The sequence below is a fragment of the Bos javanicus genome, chromosome 11 (assembly GCF_032452875.1).
Source record: "Bos javanicus breed banteng chromosome 11, ARS-OSU_banteng_1.0, whole genome shotgun sequence".
Classification (NCBI taxonomy): Eukaryota; Metazoa; Chordata; class Mammalia; order Artiodactyla; family Bovidae; genus Bos; species Bos javanicus.
Window position 1 is genome coordinate 2,196,642 of NC_083878.1, and position 17,122 is coordinate 2,213,763.

General features: G+C 58.1%; 1 protein-coding gene across 5 annotated transcripts; it reads left to right on the top strand.

Moving 5' to 3' along the window:
• The first annotated feature begins 294 nt into the window (after positions 1 to 294).
• PROM2 (prominin 2) lies at positions 295 to 16,626 on the top strand. 5 transcript variants are annotated; one of them, XM_061431480.1, is made up of 24 exons: positions 295 to 675; positions 1,341 to 1,390; positions 2,203 to 2,405; positions 2,503 to 2,623; positions 2,907 to 2,970; positions 3,159 to 3,248; positions 3,510 to 3,709; positions 4,318 to 4,392; positions 5,177 to 5,240; positions 5,481 to 5,640; positions 5,941 to 6,093; positions 7,258 to 7,381; positions 7,927 to 8,018; positions 8,131 to 8,215; positions 10,914 to 11,060; positions 11,557 to 11,628; positions 12,578 to 12,670; positions 12,807 to 12,860; positions 13,160 to 13,240; positions 13,465 to 13,533; positions 14,203 to 14,292; positions 14,501 to 14,607; positions 14,945 to 15,019; positions 15,203 to 16,626. In XM_061431480.1, the coding sequence occupies exons 1-23, from the start codon at positions 432 to 434 to the stop codon at positions 15,006 to 15,008; spliced, it is 2,502 nt and encodes an 833-aa protein (XP_061287464.1). In that variant the 5' UTR covers positions 295 to 431; the 3' UTR covers positions 15,009 to 15,019; positions 15,203 to 16,626. The 5 variants fall into 5 exon arrangements, with proteins under 5 accessions (XP_061287464.1, XP_061287466.1, XP_061287463.1 ...); XM_061431482.1 differs by having other exon boundaries at positions 16,173 to 16,626; XM_061431479.1 differs by having other exon boundaries at positions 14,945 to 15,015.
• Positions 16,627 to 17,122: the final 496 nt, after the last annotated feature.

The window sequence follows — 17,122 nt, forward strand, 5'->3', positions numbered from 1 at the left end:
GTCCTTCACCTGGTGGCTGTTTTCCCAGGCTCCAAATTTGGCTTCTGAGTCTGGGCACTGAATATAATCGTTGAAATTGGGCAATCCTCCATAATTCAGACGTGTGCGCCCCCACTCAGCTCGGAGGCTAAGCCCTTCCAAGAGCGTCTGGCGAGGGCAGAGGGCACCCAGCCTCCCACCCGAGGCCGCTGCGGGGCGGGTCCGGAGCAGGCCCTGCCCCCCCCCCCCCCCCACCCCCAGCCCAGGCCTCCACCCCTGGCCCGGCCGCGCTGGGGCGGATGCCCAGGTAGCCCAAACCTGTCGGGCAGGTTTGGAGAGCGGAGAGCGGCGGGACGGAGAAGGGTGAAGGATGCGCGGCCTGCCCCGTGCGCCGCTCGCACTCTCGGCTCCCTGAACCCGGTCCGTCCACCCGCAGCCTACTGGCCGACCCCATGGTGCGCTCGCCCGACCTCCTGGCGGCCCTCCTGGGCCTGGGCCTGGGGGCAGTCCTGACCCTCCCGGGGGCGGGCGCGGCGGGCTGCAGGGCCCTCGGCCCGGCGGAGCGCCTGGTTTTCGCCCCGGCGGCCAAGGCCGGCTGGCTGGCCCCTCGCGTCCGCGCCCCGGGACCCCTGGACTCACTGTACGGCACCGTGCGCGGCTTCCTCTCCGTGGTGCAGCTCAACCCCTTCCCCGCGGGTGAGTGCGCCCCACCCCCGGACAAGCCTGGACGAGTTTGGGTCCCCAGCCTCACCTTAACCGCCTGTCCACCGCGGGGCGCGCCCACCCTCATCAGCCACTTGGAGGGCAGGGTCCCAGCTCTCCCCACCCCCGTCTTCCTCCCCAGAAACTCCCAGAGCATCACCTTCCTGAGTGACCTTGGGGAAGCCCCTGTTCCTCTCTGAGCCTCCGTTTCTCGGCCCTAGAGTAGAGAAGATACATTCAAAGTTCTCAAAGAGCCGGCTGAGGTCTTCCCTAGGACTGGTGTTGCGAGGGGCTTGCAAGGACCAGGAGGGACGGCCAGACCACCGCCCCTCACTCCCCCCAACACCTCCCCACCCCGCCCCCAGCCTGTCCCTAACTCTTAGCTCGGAGGGTTGCTAGACCAGGCCCCTTCTCTGCTTTTAACCAGCTTTCCTACCCCGGGGGCCCAGAGGGAGGGTTGGGCCAGGCCTGCCCTCAGAAATACCCTCCTGTATCCCTGCTGAGGCCAGGGTAGGTGGGCACTGGTCTGTGGTGACACTGCCTTCTCTGAGGGTGCCGGGTGGTGGGAGGACCCCCTCTGGAGAGGGATTAGCCTGGCAGTGGGGGTGGACACAGAGGCAGGGCCGCTGCCCCCAGACTCAGCTTGACTCTTTCCCTAGAGCTGATAAAGACCCTGCTGAATGAGCCGGCCTCTGTGAAGGTGGATGAGGTGAGCGTGGAGGCTGTTTGGAGGAGGGTGTTCAGGTGTGAGCATCTGGGGCAGGAGGAGACAGGCCTTCTCAGCTGAGCCCACTTGGCTGGGTGACCCCCAGGGTGGGGTTCAGGCATCGCTTCCTCTCTTCTGTGAGCAGTCCACAGACCTGATTTCAGACCACAGTTCTGCCCTTAAGTGGTTGTGGGGTTGGCGTGTGTGCGTGCTAAGTTGCTTCAGTTGTGTCCAACTCTGCGACCCTATGGACTGTAGTCTACCACGCTCTTCCGTCCATGGCATTCTCCAGTGGGTTGCCACGCCCTCTTCCAGGGGATCTTCCCGACCCAGGGATCGAACCTGTGTCTCTTATGACTCCTGCATTGGAAGGTGAGTTCTTTATCACTAGCGCCACCTGGGACAGGGAGCCCCAACTCCCTGGACTTCCTTTCCCTTATTTGTAAGATGGTAAATAACAATATGGGGCTTCCCTGGTGGCTCAGTGGTAAAGAACCTGCCTGCCGATGCAGGAGAGGCAGGTTCGATTCTTGGATCCGGAGGATCCCCTGGAGAAGGAAACTGCAAATCCACACCAGTATTCTTCCCTGGTAAATCCCATGGACAGAGAAGCCTGGCGGCTACCTTCCATGGGGGTCACAGAAGAGTCAGACATGACTTAGCGACAAATAACAGTAAGGACACTGTGCCCCTCACAAGGAAATAGGAGATGTGGGCAAGGTGCCCCCTGCCCCCCTACCCGCTTCTGATGTCAGGCGGCAGAGGGCTGGGGAGGGAGGGTCGGCACAGCCCCTCATGCCTCGCCGCTGGCCCAGGTGGTGCGGTACCAGGCCGGCTACGTGGTGTGCGCTGTGATCGCCGGCCTCTACCTGCTGGCGATGCCCACCGCGGGGCTCTGCTTCTGCTGTTTGCGCTGCCGCCGGCGCTGCGGTGGTCGAGTGAAGATGGAGCACAAGGCGATGGCCTGCGAGCGCGCTGTCCTCGTGACGTTCCTGCTGCTGACCACCCTCGTGCTGCTGTGAGGGGCGCCCAGGTCAGGCGGGAGGCGTGGGCCGAGGCCCGAGGGGCCATAGGCATCCAGCCAGCAGCCCCCTCCTCCTTCCCCATCCCCGCAGGATCGGTGTGGTCACTGCCTTTGTCACCAACCAGCACATGCACGAGCAGATGGGCCCCAGTGCCGAGGCTGTGCCGGAGACCCTCCTCAGCCTCCGGGGCCTGGTCTCCGAGGTGCCCCTGGTGAGCACCAAGTAGCCCCTCACCCCAACACGCCCCCAGGTGGGCGGGACAGAGCAGGGTGGGGCCTGCAAATTCCTGCTTAGCCCACTCATTAGAAAAGGGTGCCTCTTCTAGCGTGCACCTGACTGCCCCCTGCTGGGGAGTCGCGTTCATAACCGCACTCTTGCTAGTCTCAGGATGGACGCCCAGGTGCAGGGATGGTGGGAGGAAGGGCCGGGGAAGGCATGGGAGCCGGGCTGTTCCGTGACGGGGAAGAGCAACCTCCTGCCCTGTGTTTGCCTAGGAGCTGCAGGCCGTGGCAGAGCAGTTTTCCCTTCCTCAGGAGCAAGTCTTGAAGGAACTTAATGGTGAGGGTTTGGGCTGGGTTCTGCCCTGGGGGCCCTCTCATCCCCTCATCCATGCCCTTGAGGAGGTGGGGATCAGGCCCATCCTGGCGGCATGGCACTCACTCCACTGCAGAGCACCCCGACCCAAGAGGAGGCGGAGGGAGGGTGGGGAGGCCCGGCCGCCCTGCAGACTGTCCTGTGCTCTCCAGGCGTCGGCAGCAGCATCGGGAAGGCGATCCACTCCCAGCTCAAGAGCACCATGTATGAGGTGCTGGCCTCAGTACTCAGCCTGGGCCAGGGTGAGTGTCTCCGGGGGGCCCGGCCCCACCCTCGCCCAGCCCTACATTTCTTCTGCCACCTCAGGGGCCCCACTCCTGCCTTTCTGCACTCTCTGTCCACTCCTGGCTTCATGTGCCCTGGGGCCACTTCCATCATAACTACAGAGATCAAGGACCAGCAGGCCCCTTGGGCTGGGGGAGGGAAAGGTGCTCCGAGGCCCCAAGGCCTCTGAGGATGCTGGCAGCAGCAGAGACCCCTCAGTCTGGATGTGGGTCTCTCAGCCCTGCAGGTCTCCGTGGACCGCCTCCGAGGCCTGAACGCCACCTCTGTGGAGCTGCAGGAGGGGCAGGAGGCCCTGGCACCGGCTCTCCATGGGCACCGGCAGCGCCTCCTGTCACTACTGCAGGAGCCCCCCTGCCAGGGCTGTGCAGGGGCCCTGGACAAAAGCCACACCCTGGAGCTGGGAGCAGACTTCAGCCAGGTGCTGGCCCAAGACTGAGTCCTCTTGGGGCGAAGGGGGCTGCTCTGCCTAAGGCTCCAGGGCAACCTGTGCTCCAGGTGTCTTCTGAAGCGAACACCCAATCCCTTTCCCCAGCTGCCCCTCCTCTGTCCACACACCTGGGGTTAATGACCATCATCCTGTACCATGCTTGTGCCAGTGAGCCTCACGTGACTTAACTGCTTTTTTTTGTTTATTTTTTTATTTTTGGCTGTGCTGGGTCTTCGTCGCTGCTCTGGCCTTTCTCTAGTTGCGGTGCCCAGGCTTCTCACTGCCGTGGCTCCTCTTGTTGTGGAGTGTGCACGGGCTTAGTTGCCCCACAGCATGTGGGATCTTCCCAGATCAGGGATCGAACCCACGTCCCCTGCATTGGCAGGTGGATTCCTAACCACTGGACCACCAGGGAAGTCCCGGTTTAGCTTCTTGAGTTCTCACTATCACCCAGGGCTGTCGGGGCTGTGGTGGTCCCCATCGTGTACATAAGGACACTGAGTATTCAGAGGCCTCTGCCCCCATCCTTCCCCAGAGACCCCTCCCAGGCTTCTTCATGGTCTTTGTCATAACAACCCCCTCTCAAAAAACCGTTTCAGGTGCCCTCTGTGGACCACATCCTACATCGGCTGAAAGGCGTCCCAGAGGCCAACTTCTACAGCATGGTCTTGGAGGTGAGTGTCCCTGGTCTCCCTGACTTCTCTCCCACCTGCCTGGGAACTCAAAAGTGAGGGACCTCAGTTCTTCCCTTTTGGGGTGGGAGCCCAGTGGAACCTCAGGCTTGGGTCCAGTCAGGGCCTGACCTACCACGTGACACTCTGGACTGGAGGCTCACAATGCTGGTCCTTGCACGCACAGTCTGGTGGGGGAGGTAGGCCTGGAGTTCAGAAGGAAGGGCTAGGATCCTCATGAGATATGGGCTGGGGATAGCTAGGGAGCAAGCTCACACCCTGAGCCCCAGAAAACAGGCAGGTTCTCCTGGGTGGAGACAGGCAGTGGGGGCAGGGTGCAGGGTGAGTCAGCATCTGTGACCCAGGGCCTGGAAAATGCCAGGGCTGGGAACTGGTGAGTCAGTTGTGCTGGGTGACTATAGCAAACTATTCCAGGAGGAAGGAAGTGGAACCGGAGGCTGGAAGAATAGCCCAGAGCTGGACTTTAGGGAAACAGAGGGTGCTGTGCAGAATGGCTGGGATAGATGAGACACTGGCTGGGAGTCTACTGCAATAGTCCGGGCAGGAGGGTCGAGACAGAAAGGAGCCGCGTTTGGGGGAGTTGAGTCAGCTTGGGCTGAGGGAGGGGAAAAGGACCAAGACAGCAGAAGGACGCGCATTTCCCTGATTTCCTGGGCTGGGAGCACCATGAGGGATGCTCTCCCTCCAGACCTGGTGAAGCAAGGGTCCCCCAAGCTGGGCCCCCCGGGTGGAAAGCAGGAGGCACAGCCTCGTTTGGTTCCGGCAGGAGAACACCACCTTCAACGCCCTCCCGATCCTGGCTGCCTTGCAGACGGCCGACATGATCAGAGGTGAGGGCCTGCCCAGGGGCCAATTGGGCTATCCAGAATGCCCCCTACCCTACCCCTACCAAAGAAGCTTGTTGAGAAAGGGGCAAGGCAGTGGGGTGGGGGAGGCTGAAGGCTGCCCTCTTGGGTGGGCAGGCCCGCTAGACCATCTCTATGCATCCCAGATGTTCCTCCTGTCTATCTCCTCCTTCCTGGGCCCTGGGGGGTCTCCCCCATCTCTTAAGCCCCTGCTGCTTTGGGCAGAGCTGAAGAAGGTCGTGGCTGAGCAGCCCAGAGGGCTAAACACAATGGGAGAAGCGTTCCCAGTCTGGGAGGCAGCTTCTCGCTGGAGCCAGGCGCTGGAGGAGGTCGAAGAGCGCAGCCGCCCCTTCCTGGAGGAAGTGCAGAGCTATGAGAGATACAGGTGTCTGGAAACCTGTGGAGGGGGGGTGGGCGGTTCAGCCTGTCAGCCACCCGGGGCCCAGTTTCCAGCCCTAGTCAGCCCTCCTTGTACTAAGTGCCTGCCTCCATTTAAGCCAAGACCCCTTACTCATTGGGCCTCCATGCCCCCAACTTAGCTGTGCGCCCTGGGGATCTGAGCCTGAGGACCCTATAGGAAATCCCACTTCTAAAGCCCCAGCCTCGGGGCTAGGCGCCTCCCCCAGCCAGTAGGTCCTCAGTCAGCCCCCGCTTGTTTCCCTGATGCCCACCTCCTCCTTGGCAGGTGGATTGCAGGTTGCGTGCTGTGCTCTGTGGTCCTGCTTGTGGTGGTCTGTAACCTGCTGGGCCTCAACCTGGGCATCTGGGGGCTATCTGCCAGAGAGGACCCCAGCCACTCGGAAGCCAAGGGTGAATCTGGAGCCCGCTTCCTCATGGTGTAAGAAGGCCTGGGGGAGAGGGGAAGGGTCTCTGCCTACCGGACTGGCACTTTCTTCTCATGCTCCTCGTGTGACTACAGGAGCCGGTCCTGGGGATCAAGAGACTGAGCTCTGCTCTGGCTCTGGGCCAACTTGCTGCATGGCCCTGGGTGAATTATAACCCAGCTGGGCCTCAGTGTCCTTCTTTGTATAAAAGGGTTGGCCTAGAGCAGGAATGGCAAAGAAGAAGCGTGTCCCCTTCCCCGTTGGTGGCAACTATGGTAATTGATGGGTGCCTTTCTCTCTGAGCCCAGATGAATAATGGTGGCTCAGCTGTAAAGAGCCCGCCTGCCAATGCAGGAGATGAGGGTTCGATCCCTGGGTTGGGAAGATGCCCTGGAGAAGGAAATGGCAACTTCACTAACTATAATAATCAATGGGCACTTTTCTCTCTGAGCCTCAGAATCCTTCTTAACCCAGTGTCCAGCCATTAGCAGGTGGCACCAGAGGCAGGCTCTATTTGCCCTCTCTGAACTAGATCATCTCGAAGGCCAGGGCTGCCACATTCTGCTGTGCAGGCTGGGCACTGCATAAAGGGGCCTGGCCCTTTATGGGTGAGTGAGATCCAGCCCACGTTTCACTTCCCAAGCTTCATGAAGAAGCTCTGGATGGTCGTACGGGTCCTACCTACGCCATAGGTGGCTGCCCCTGCTGGCAAGTCATGGCTGGCCATGCCAGGTAGTCGTGTTGAGGCTGAGCCCTGGAGCTGGCCACCTGCACGTAAAGACCGGCAGCGCTGGCTCTTTTTCTAAAAAATTAATTTATTTATTTTAATTGGAGGATAATTACAGTATTGTGATGGTTTTTGCCATACACCAACATGAATCAGCCATAGGTATACATGTGTCCCCCTCATCCTGAAGCCCTGGCTGCCCTCTCCTCTAGGCTGCCAGCCAGGGCATGGAGTGGGGATGGGGTGGGATGAGGTGGGGCATTCGTCAGTTCTGAGTCCTTCCTCCTGCCCTGGAGGCCACGTCCTGTGAAGTCCTCTCCCCAGAGGGCTCTGCCCTGGGGCCGGCTCACTGACCAAGGTGGCCCTGGGATGCAGAATGGGGATGGAGAGCATGGTCCAGGGCATCCTCCTTGCTCAGGCCATCTCAACCGTGTCCCCCCACCTTCCTCAGCGGTGTGGGCTTCAGCTTCCTCTTCGCTGTGCCCCTCATCATCCTCATCTTCTCCACCTTCCTGGTGGGCGGCAACGTGCAGACGCTGGTGTGCCAGAGCTGGGAGAGTGGAGAGCTGTACGAGGTGGGCTTACCTAGCCCTGGGCCCAGAGGGACATGGAAAGAAATAAGGGTAGAGCTGGAGGTTCAGAAGGAAGTTTGGAGCCAGAGGGGGCCAGAGGGCAAAAGGGACAGGAAAAATGATGGAGACGGCTAAGAAGAGAGACAGAAATTCACCAATAAATAAGGAGTAAGAGAAAAGAGCCAGTGAGTCCCTGGGCCCCAGGCAGGGACCTCGAGGGATGGCACCCAGACATGAGCCCCTCTGTTTCCTAACACTAAGTCTGGGAACTGGGGATCCTGGTTCCCTATTGCACTAAGCAAGTGAGCTGAGATGCTGGCCCAGGTCCTCTGCCGAAGAGCAGGCTGGCCACCCACCTAGAGATTCCTGGAGAGAGTCCCTGCCAGGATTTAGGGCCCTAGAGTGACTGGAGATAGAGGCAGGTGTGGGCTGAAGTCATAGGGATGTGGTCTGTGCTGTGCCAGGGCAGCAGGGGACCAGGCCCTGGGAAGCTGTGCCGTATTCCCTACTCCCTGCTCCAAGCCCATTCCTTCCTGCCCCATCCCCAGTTTGTAGACACTCCAGGGAACTTGCCACCGTCCATGAACTTGTCCCAACTCCTTGGCCTGAAGAAGAACCTCAGCATCCTCCTGGCCTACGAGTGAGTGGGCAGCCTGGGCTGGGGGATGGGGTGTGAGGAGGCACTAAGGTGGGTGTCCCGTTGGGATGACACACCTGCCCTCCTTGCTCTCACCTCCCATGTCCATCCCCAGGCAGTGCAAGCAAGGGGCCGTGCTCTGGACTGTCCTGCAGCTCAATGACTCCTATGACCTGGAGAAGCACCTGGATATCAGCCAGGTGAGAGAACCTTCTGGAACACAATGGGGACCCCCGTCCTGCAGGTCGCCCCTCTTTTGGTCTTGCCTTTATGGAGGAAACTTCTCCTTCGACCTGAGAAGTCTGCAAGAGCGATGGAGGTGCCTCTGGGGCAGAAGAGCCAGGTGCAAGCTCAGGGCATGGCCCAGGGCTAGAGCCCAGGGAAGGTTCCAGAGTGTGTGGGTGGGTGCATGAGTGCCTGGAGGCTGTGATCAGCTCAGAGTGCTGTGCTCCCAGGAAAACTGAACACACCTGAGGTTGAGACTGGACAGGGTGGTGACCGTGAGGGAGAGGACTCAAGTGTGTGTCCTGACCCAGGACAGGCATTGGTTGGGATGCTCCAGTTGGGAGTGGGGAGGTTGGGGAGGGGTGTGACAGTGAAAATGATGGTGATGAAGTTGGGTACCACTAGAGTAGGGCTCCCCACAGCCCCCTCCTGAGCTCACACAGCCTGTAGGTGATGTCAGGATTTGAACCCCCACCAGCCTGTTCCCTTGCCAGAACTTGGTGGGTAGAACTGGAGAAACTTATTCACACTGGCAAGAGACAGTTCTAGAACAGAGAGAAGGAAAGTCTACTTCCCGAGAGGAGACGTGCTTTGTGAATGTGGCTCTCAATGGTGCACAGAGGCTGTAGAAATACCCGTCCAGTCCTCCCTCCACTCCTCCTGAGACGCTAACTCCTGATTCTGCCCCCTCTCCTTTCTGAAAAATATTTATTTAAGTATCTACTTGCATTTTCTGCCGCTTTTATTTTTTTCATGGCATTTTCGTTGTTGTTGCTTTATTTTTATGCATTTATTTTTAGGCCATGCTATGGGGCATGTGGGATCTTAGTTCCTCAACCAGGGATCAAACCTGTGCCCCTGCATGGGGAGTGCAGAGTCTTAACCACTGGCTGCAGGGAAGTCCCCTTACAACTCCTTTTGAATTCGCCATCCGTTCCTAGCCCACAGCATAGCATAGCCAAGTGGTCCAGATTTTCCGTCCCAACTCCATGTCCTAAACTGTATAACCTGGGGCAGTTTCCCTAACACGGTAGCCACCTCCTCCTTCAACATCTCTAATCAGATGGGAGGTCGACTGAGCAGACTCTGTCCTGGTGGGAGGCTACAGGGTGAAAGCTGGCCACGGAGGGCTTCTGTGAGGGGCCTGGGCACTGAGACGAGGTCCCATGCTCCGCTGACTGGAAGGAGGGGGAGCTCTCAGCCCCGGTCCAGGGAAGGGGTCCAAGTCACAGAACAGCTTCAGGTCCAGAGGGATCGGAGCAGCCCTCAGGGGCCATGTGGCAACATTCCAAATACGACCTTAGGAGAACTTGTCCTCAAAGGAGGTAATAGTGAGCTGATGATGCAGAGATAAGTAAGACAAGGTGTGCCTTCCCGGGCCCCAGGAGGGCTCTGCCCATCTGGAGACACGTGTACCTGTCTGTTACTGATGCCTAAAGCCTCTAAGGTTCTGGGCTCTGAGAGGATGGGCCTTTGCTCCCCTGAGGAAGGCAGTGTGGGGGATGGGGAGAGGTAGACTGAGCCGCATCCTCTGATGCCCCTCCTGGCTTCAGCTTCTCATCTGTGAAACTCGGGGCTGAATTTCATGCCCTTTAAATCTCTCCCAGCAATGGTTGGAAAATGTCGAATCCCTTTTTAAACCACTCTATCTTAGAAATAATTTGGCCATCTAATGCGAAGAGCCGACTCATTGCAAAAGGCCCTGATGCTGAGAAAGATTGAGGGCAAGAAGAGAAGGGGGTGACAGAGGATGAGATGGTTGGATGGCATCACCGACTCGATGGACATGGGTTTGAGCAACTTCCAGGAGATAGTGAAGGACAGGGAAGCCTGGTGTGCTGCAGTCCAGGGGCATTGAGTCGCAGAGAGTCAGGTACCACTGAGCAGCTGAGCAACAACAAATCGTAGAAATGTTGGTTATGTCCATTCATTCATTCATTTATTTTTGCCCATTCATCAGACTTGTACTGAACCTATCACGTGTGAACCTCTGCTCTAGACACTGCTGGTTTGATACAGAGTTGAGCAGACAAGATGGCATTCTCATGGGGGCTGATGGCAATAAACAAGCACCCACATAAGTAAATAGCATTCTTGGTGATATAATTAAGCACATAGCCTGCATGTGTTAGTTGCTCAGCCATGCCCAACTCTTTGCAGCCCTGTAGCCCGCCAGACTCCTCTGTCCATGAAATTCTCCAGGCAAGAATACTGAAGTGGGTAGCCATTCCCTTCTCCAGGGGATCTTCCCTATTCAGGGATTAAACCTGGGTCTCCTGCATTGCAGGCAGATTCCTTACCATCTGAGCCACCAAGGAAGCCCAAAGCACATAGCATACTATGTGTTAAATAAGTAAATACCATGCTATGAAGACCTTAATACAAGGTGATATAATAAAGATGGGCCAAGGAAGCTGTTTCTACTGGGTGACCTTGGAGGGTCTGTGTTGCTGTCCAGTAGCCAGATAGGTGCTGGAGGAGAGCTGAGTCTTGGTGAGGGTGAGTTGGGGATAGGGAGCGTGGGGAGCAGAGACCTGCTAGGAGCCTGTCTGGGGCTGGTAGTGTCCTCAATATTCAGAAGGAGGGCCTTGAGGGGTTCCTCACCTAGGATAGCAGCTTTGGGGTCCTTGCTCAGCCATCGAGCATGGCCCCAGCCTGCCCCCTCCCTCCCAGTACACCATCAAGCTGCAACAGGAGTTGCAGAAGCTCAAAGTGGACGTGAAGAATCTGGACCTGCTGAGCCCAGCTGCCCGCCGGGACCTGGAGGCTCTGCAGAGCAGTGGGCTCGAGAGCATTCATTACCCTGGCTTCCTTGCCGAGGTCAGCAGTGGGCACCTCAGGCCAGACCTTGGTAGATCAGAGGAGGTGGGGGTGGGTTACTGTCTCACCTCATCTGGGCCCTCCATTCTCCCTTGACTTCCCTACATGTCTCTAGGGCCTCTTCTATTGGGGATGTCCCCAGACCCTGTGCCCCAGAGTGCCACACCCCACCCCTGCCCCGTCCCAGGCTGGGGGGGAGTGAATGTGCCCCACCCAACCACAGGTGTCACTGTCCATGATCCTGAACCCACTGCTGTTACAAAAGCTGGTGGGAAGTTGCCTCTCCATTGGGTTACACCAGAGAGTGCCTCATTTTTTTTTTTCCTTTCCTAATGGAAAATGTCTCATATATTTCACAATTTCAGGTCAAACCCACTGTGATTGATGTGTTGTTACAGTAGACTTAGCTGGTGTGGGTACTTTCGAAAATACTGGGAATTCTAGGGTTGGGGGAGCCGGGGTTCATCCCCTCTTGGCCTTTCCTGTCTATCTCTAGATTCAGAAGCCAGTGGTGAATAGTGACGTGGAGAAGCTGGCCCAGGAGCTGGAGGGACTGTCCCAGACCCAAGTGAGAAGGGAGCAGCGACCCTGCTGGGCAGGCTGGAGACAGAAGCCAGGGAGAGGGGATGGGCAAGAATGCCTGACTTGGGGAGGTGTGTGTGTGTGTGTGTGTGTGTGTGAAGCTGCTTTAGTTGTGTTCGACTCTTTGTGACCCCATGGACTGCAGCCTGCCAGGCTCCTCTGTCCATGGAATTTTCCAGGCAAGAATACTGGAGTGGGTTGCCATGTCATCTTCCAGGGGATCTTCCCAACCCAGGGACTGAACCCGTGAATCTTATGAATTGGGGATGGGATGAGGGCAAAGGCAGAGGACTGAGGACCCCCACCACCAAGGGCTGAGACCCTGGGCCCCTCACTGGGATGCAGGGTCAGTTTTGTAGGGTCAGTTCTGACTCAAACTCTACCACCAATTCGCTGTGGGGCCTTGAGCAAATCTTTCTACATCTCTGGGCCTTCATCTCTAAAGTAGATTATCCCCCATCTCAGATCAGATGCTGTCAGATGTGGTCTGACGTCACAGCTGGGCAGGCATTACTAGGTGCACACGGCTTGTAGCATCCACAGGATCTGATGCTGTGAGGACAGTGGGATCGGATGTCATGACAGTTGCCTCTCAAAGCTTAAAATCTACTGGAAAAAAATATACTTTGTCTTTATAAATATTGAGAGTTTAAAAAGTTCTCTTTGAGACATCTCACAGACAGCCCTCCCCAGTTCCCCCATGGTGGACAGAGCAAGTGAGGGCTGAACTTGGAACTTGGGCTCAGGTAGGCCCCCAAACCCAGATGTGGTCCACGAGCTTCAGGAGGCCTCAGTTTCCTGCCTCTGAGCCCAACCTCTGATTCCCGCACTTTCCATGCCCTGCAGTGTGTCTTGTTGAGCAGTTTGGTGAAGGGTATGTTGGCAGGGGCTGTCTTGGCCTGGGCAGAGTGCCATTCTGATCTGTGCCCCCTCAGGGCAATGCTACGCTGGGGCAGAAGCTGCAGGAAGAGGCCCGAGGGCTCCAACACCTCCATCAGGAGAAGATCCTCCCACAGCAGAACCTTGTGGTACGTCTGGATGCTCAGGGAGCTGGGGACCTGGAGAGGAGATGCAGGGAGGGGACGTGGAAGAGGAAGGGGGATGCTGTGACCCCTCCCTCCTACCCAGCCCTTCCCCTAACCAGCCCTGATCTCTCTTTCACAGGCTAAACTCAACCGCAGTGTCCAGGCACTGGCATCCTCTGCCCCACATCTCCAGGTGGCCACTAGGGAGGGCTGGGGAGGGTGGGGTGGGGCAGGTGGGCAGTAGAGGGAGGAAGGACGTGACTTTCAGCTGACACGAAGCCTTGCCTGCTCTGATCTGTCCCAGTGGAGGCGGAAGGTGGGGTGGAAAAACGTGAGGCTGGTGGGCAGAACCCACCATATGCAGCCTCTGTGTCCTTGGGGCCTAACATCCCCCACCCCAAGTTGAGTGTGTTGTGTGTCGTATGTTGAGTTAATGGATGAACAAGTGAATGAGTGGCTGTTCCCTGATGGATCCTCTCTCCTCCCCCACAGTCGGAGATCTCAGGTGTCCTGGACAGAGTCACTCACCTGAAAGAAGAGCTGCCGACCTGGGCCACCCATATCCTGAGGAATGTGAGTGGGGGGCGTGGGGCAGGGACAGGGGTCAGCCTCAGAGTTGGAGGTGAGTTGAATGGTTAAGGCACAGGGGCCTCACACCCTATGATTCTCCAGCCCTGCTCCCTCACCAGGGGCTCCCAGAAAAGACAGCTCAGCCTGTCCTGATGGAGCCAGGCATGGGGGACAGGGCTGCTGGCCCTGGGACTCTTACCAGCCCGGGACTCCTCTCTTCCTTGCAGGAAAGTGAGTGTTTCCTGAAGCGGGAGATGGGCTACTTCTCCCAGTACATGGCCTGGGTGAGAGAGGAGGTGAGTGGGGGCTCAGACCCTCCTGGCCTCAGGCAAGCTCCCAGCTATTTCCCTTCCTCTGCCCGCTAGAGCCCTTGGGGGTGCCCTGGACCCAGACTCCCAAACCTGGCATCTGGATGCTGAGTTCTGCCCACCCCCAACCTCTGTCACAGCCCTTCTCTGAGGCCCGAGCATGGCCGGGCTGGGACTGGTCAGCGTCGCTCTCTAGGACGCGCTGTCCATCGGCCCCTGCCCCTCCTCGTGCTGGTCCCGCGCCAGCCTGTCTGAGGCCGCGCAGCACTCAGAGCCCAGCTCCTCCCGCGGGCCCTCACTGATCACAGCTTCTGCAGGCAGTCTGCCACTCGCACTGGGCTGAGGGGGTCTTGCTTAGCCTGAGCGTGTTTGAATGCATGTGTGGGTATGAGCATGTGCAGTGCACTCTGTGTGCACATGTGTTGTCCCCCAGTGTGAGTGACTTAGAGGGAGGGCATCTCTGGGCACACAGCAGGGGCTTAGCACAGGCTGGTGCTGGGGTGGGGAGTGCGGGAGGCGAGTGGCGGGCCGAGGTCAGGGGGTCCTCACTGCTCTGTGTTTCCCTGCCTGGGCCCGTCCCGCGTCCCTGTCGCCTCTCTCTGAACACCCGTGGGTCTGGGAGTGCTGGCATGTAGCTGCCTCATGTTGATACCACAGGTGACTCAGCGCATTGCCACCTGCCAGCCCCTCTCCGGAGCCCTGGACAGCGGCCGTGTGATCCTGTGTGACATGGTGGCTGACCCCTGGGTGAGCGCCCTGCCCCAGCTCACCAGGGCTCGTGGACGGGGAGGCCGCCGGCGGGGGGCAGCATGAGCCCACACCCCGGTCCTTCCCCTCAGGCCTGAGGTCACATCCCCGCGCCCCTCGTTGAGTCCATGGGAGGCTGGGGGTGTCGAGCCGTGTGGGAGGGTGCCGCTCCCAGCACAGCATGCTGACCCCACATCCTCTGTCCCAGAACGCCTTCTGGTTCTGCCTGGGGTGGTGCACCTTCTTCCTGATCCCCAGCATCGTCTTTGCTATCAAGACCTCCAAGTACTTCCGTCCCATCCGGAAACGCCTCAGGTGAGGACGCTGCTAGGACTAGGGGTGGGGGCAGGGGCTGAGGAAGGAGCCCTTCCAGCTGCTGGCCCCGGCCCCCTGCTGCCTACCCCCACTTCTTGAGACACACACCCCTCCAGGCCAGGGAAGCCTATGCCTAACCCCAAAGAGTCACACATTCTGAGGTACTCCAGGGCCAGAAAGTTCTTCCATGTCTCTGCCCCGAAGCCTTCTTGCTGCAACACACCCACAGTTCATAGCTTTGGGGAACTCTGCTCTTCTGGGCTCAGCTTGTTCCTGTGTCGGGGCTGAGGGTCTGGGCCTGGGGCTCACACACTCATCCCCTGCGACAATGCTGCAGCTCCACCAGCTCCGAGGAGACGCAGCTCTTCCACATCCCCCGGGTCACCTCCCTGAAGCTCTAGGACCCCAGTGAGTGAGTTTTCCCAAGCCCGTAATTCCTTGGTGCCACGGGTTGGGGCGGGAAGGGAAGGGCTGGGATCTGGGGTCCCCAGGGCCCAGGAAGAAGGTTCTGGGATGTGGCCGGGACGGACGGGCCTGCGCTCGGCTCTTCCCCTCCCACCTCCTCGCCCTCCCCCATTTGGTTCTTAATCCACAGCCCGGATATGGCCGCAGGGTGGTACAGGGGGCTGCCTGCCTCCCCACTGACTTGGCTGGGACCAGAGGACTTCTGTCACCTTTGCTGCCAGAGCCCAGGCTGGCATCCAGGCCTGGGTTGTCCTGTCTCCAGTTACCAGACACCCTCTTGCTAATCCCTTTGCACCCCACTTTCTGCTCATGACCCCTTCATTCATTCATTCTCAAAAACACACTTAGCTTCTTTTGAACTTCAGAGCCAACAGAATCCCCCAGGTGTCTCCCTTCTCCTCCTCCTTGCAGTATATCAGCACCAGGAAGAGCCTGTTGTCTGCTAGAGGAACCCCCCCAGCCGCGGGGGGTACAGAGACCCTGCCCAACCCCGTGCTGCCCCATCCCCTTCCCTGCGCCTCTCCCAGCCCCTTGCTCACCCCTTCCTCTCCTCTGGCCCCCACTTGCCCTCTTGGCTCTGTTTCCTCCCCGGCCCTCACTTCCTCCCCCTGGGAAGCCCTTTCCCCCTGTGTCCCCTCTGTACCTTATTCCACTATCTGCTGACCCCGAGACCTCTCCTGTCCAACCACACTGATGAGGTAAAGCCACCGAGCAAGCCTGGGCCAGCTGCAGGCTCTGCCTCGTGTCCCCTGAGCCCTCCACTCCTAGGGCACTGGGACCATCCCTCCACAGACCCCGGCCTGGATTTCTGGCCCCCGGGAGTGCAGGAGGCCCATGTGAAGGCCCCCGCCTGCACCTTGGGCTGGGAATTACGCTGCTGCCCCTCTGCCCTTCTCTGAGCACTGGCTCCCTAGGAAGGGACCTAGGGTGTGGGCTGCCGTGGGGCTCACCCTCGGCACCCCAGTCAGTAGCCTCTTCAACAGCTACCCAGCTTTTCCAGGAGAGATCTGGTGGCCACAGGAGGATTTTGCACAATGGTCCTTACTCCTTCAGCCCCATGCATGTAGCCGGGTGTCATCCCATCTCCATCTGTGTGTCAGATCCTGAGTTCCAGAAGTGGGGAAGAGGAAGAGAGACAACAGGAAGCGGACAGGACCTCGAATCCATTGAAGTGTTTTCACTTGGCTAAGCCTTGGCCTTGGGTCTTTCAGCTCTCCCAGGCTGGGGCCCTGGATGTGGCTGGTGTTCAATGAGTGTGGAGAGGGAACTTCAAGGCCTCCTCTGACCACAGGCATCCAGGGGTCACCCCGACAATGAGCAGATGGGCTGGGGCCCACTCTGGGAGCAGTCAGACCTGGCTTCACTCTGGGCTCTAGTGTATGGTGACCAGGTACCTTGAACATGATCCATGGGTCCTCCAGACCTCAGTTTTTCCACCTGTAAAATGGGAACAGTCATAGCCATCTCATATCTCATACGGTTGTAAATAATGTAACAATGTGTGGAAACCCCTTGGCAGGGGACTGTCACAAAACAAATACTCAAATGCTGCCATTTCTCTCTGTTTTTTTTTTTTTTTTTTTTTGCCATGACTACTCTGGGCCAGGGGCAGAGCTGGGTCTGGGCAGATACAAGTGAAGAGGGAGACAGGTTCCTGTTCAAAGGAGCAAAGCCCTTTAAGATAACAATCTGCTGAGTTTTCAGGGGGTGTCTATTTTTAATTGCATCTTACAAACCAGCAACAAATTTGCTACTAGAAATTGGGATGGTGTCCCAATTTTCACTCTCAGACCAACACCCTTAAATGTGGCACAGCGCCTCTTTTTGGCTTTTCCCAGAACACTCCTGGCTTGCTTTTCATCTGTTGTCCGGCACGGGGAACTGTAGCGCCTCGCATTTTAAGAATTAAATTGATGGGATAAAAATAGAAAATGATTAAAAAATAATCTCTAGTTCTCGATCAATATTGCCTTTTATATATTTGACCAAACTAGGTATAGTTTAAGTTCAGTAACTCCCTAATAAGGAGCCTCTGTGAGCCTATTTCTAT

Coding starts and splice junctions, on each gene's coding strand:
- PROM2 (XM_061431480.1), top strand. CDS start 432: ATGGTGCGCTCGCCCGACCTCCTGGCGGCCCTCCTGGGCCTGGGCCTG. Junction 676..1,340: donor GCTCAACCCCTTCCCCGCGG/GTGAGTGCGCCC, acceptor CTCTTTCCCTAG/AGCTGATAAAGACCCTGCTG. Junction 12,671..12,806: donor TCCCACAGCAGAACCTTGTG/GTACGTCTGGAT, acceptor TCTCTTTCACAG/GCTAAACTCAACCGCAGTGT.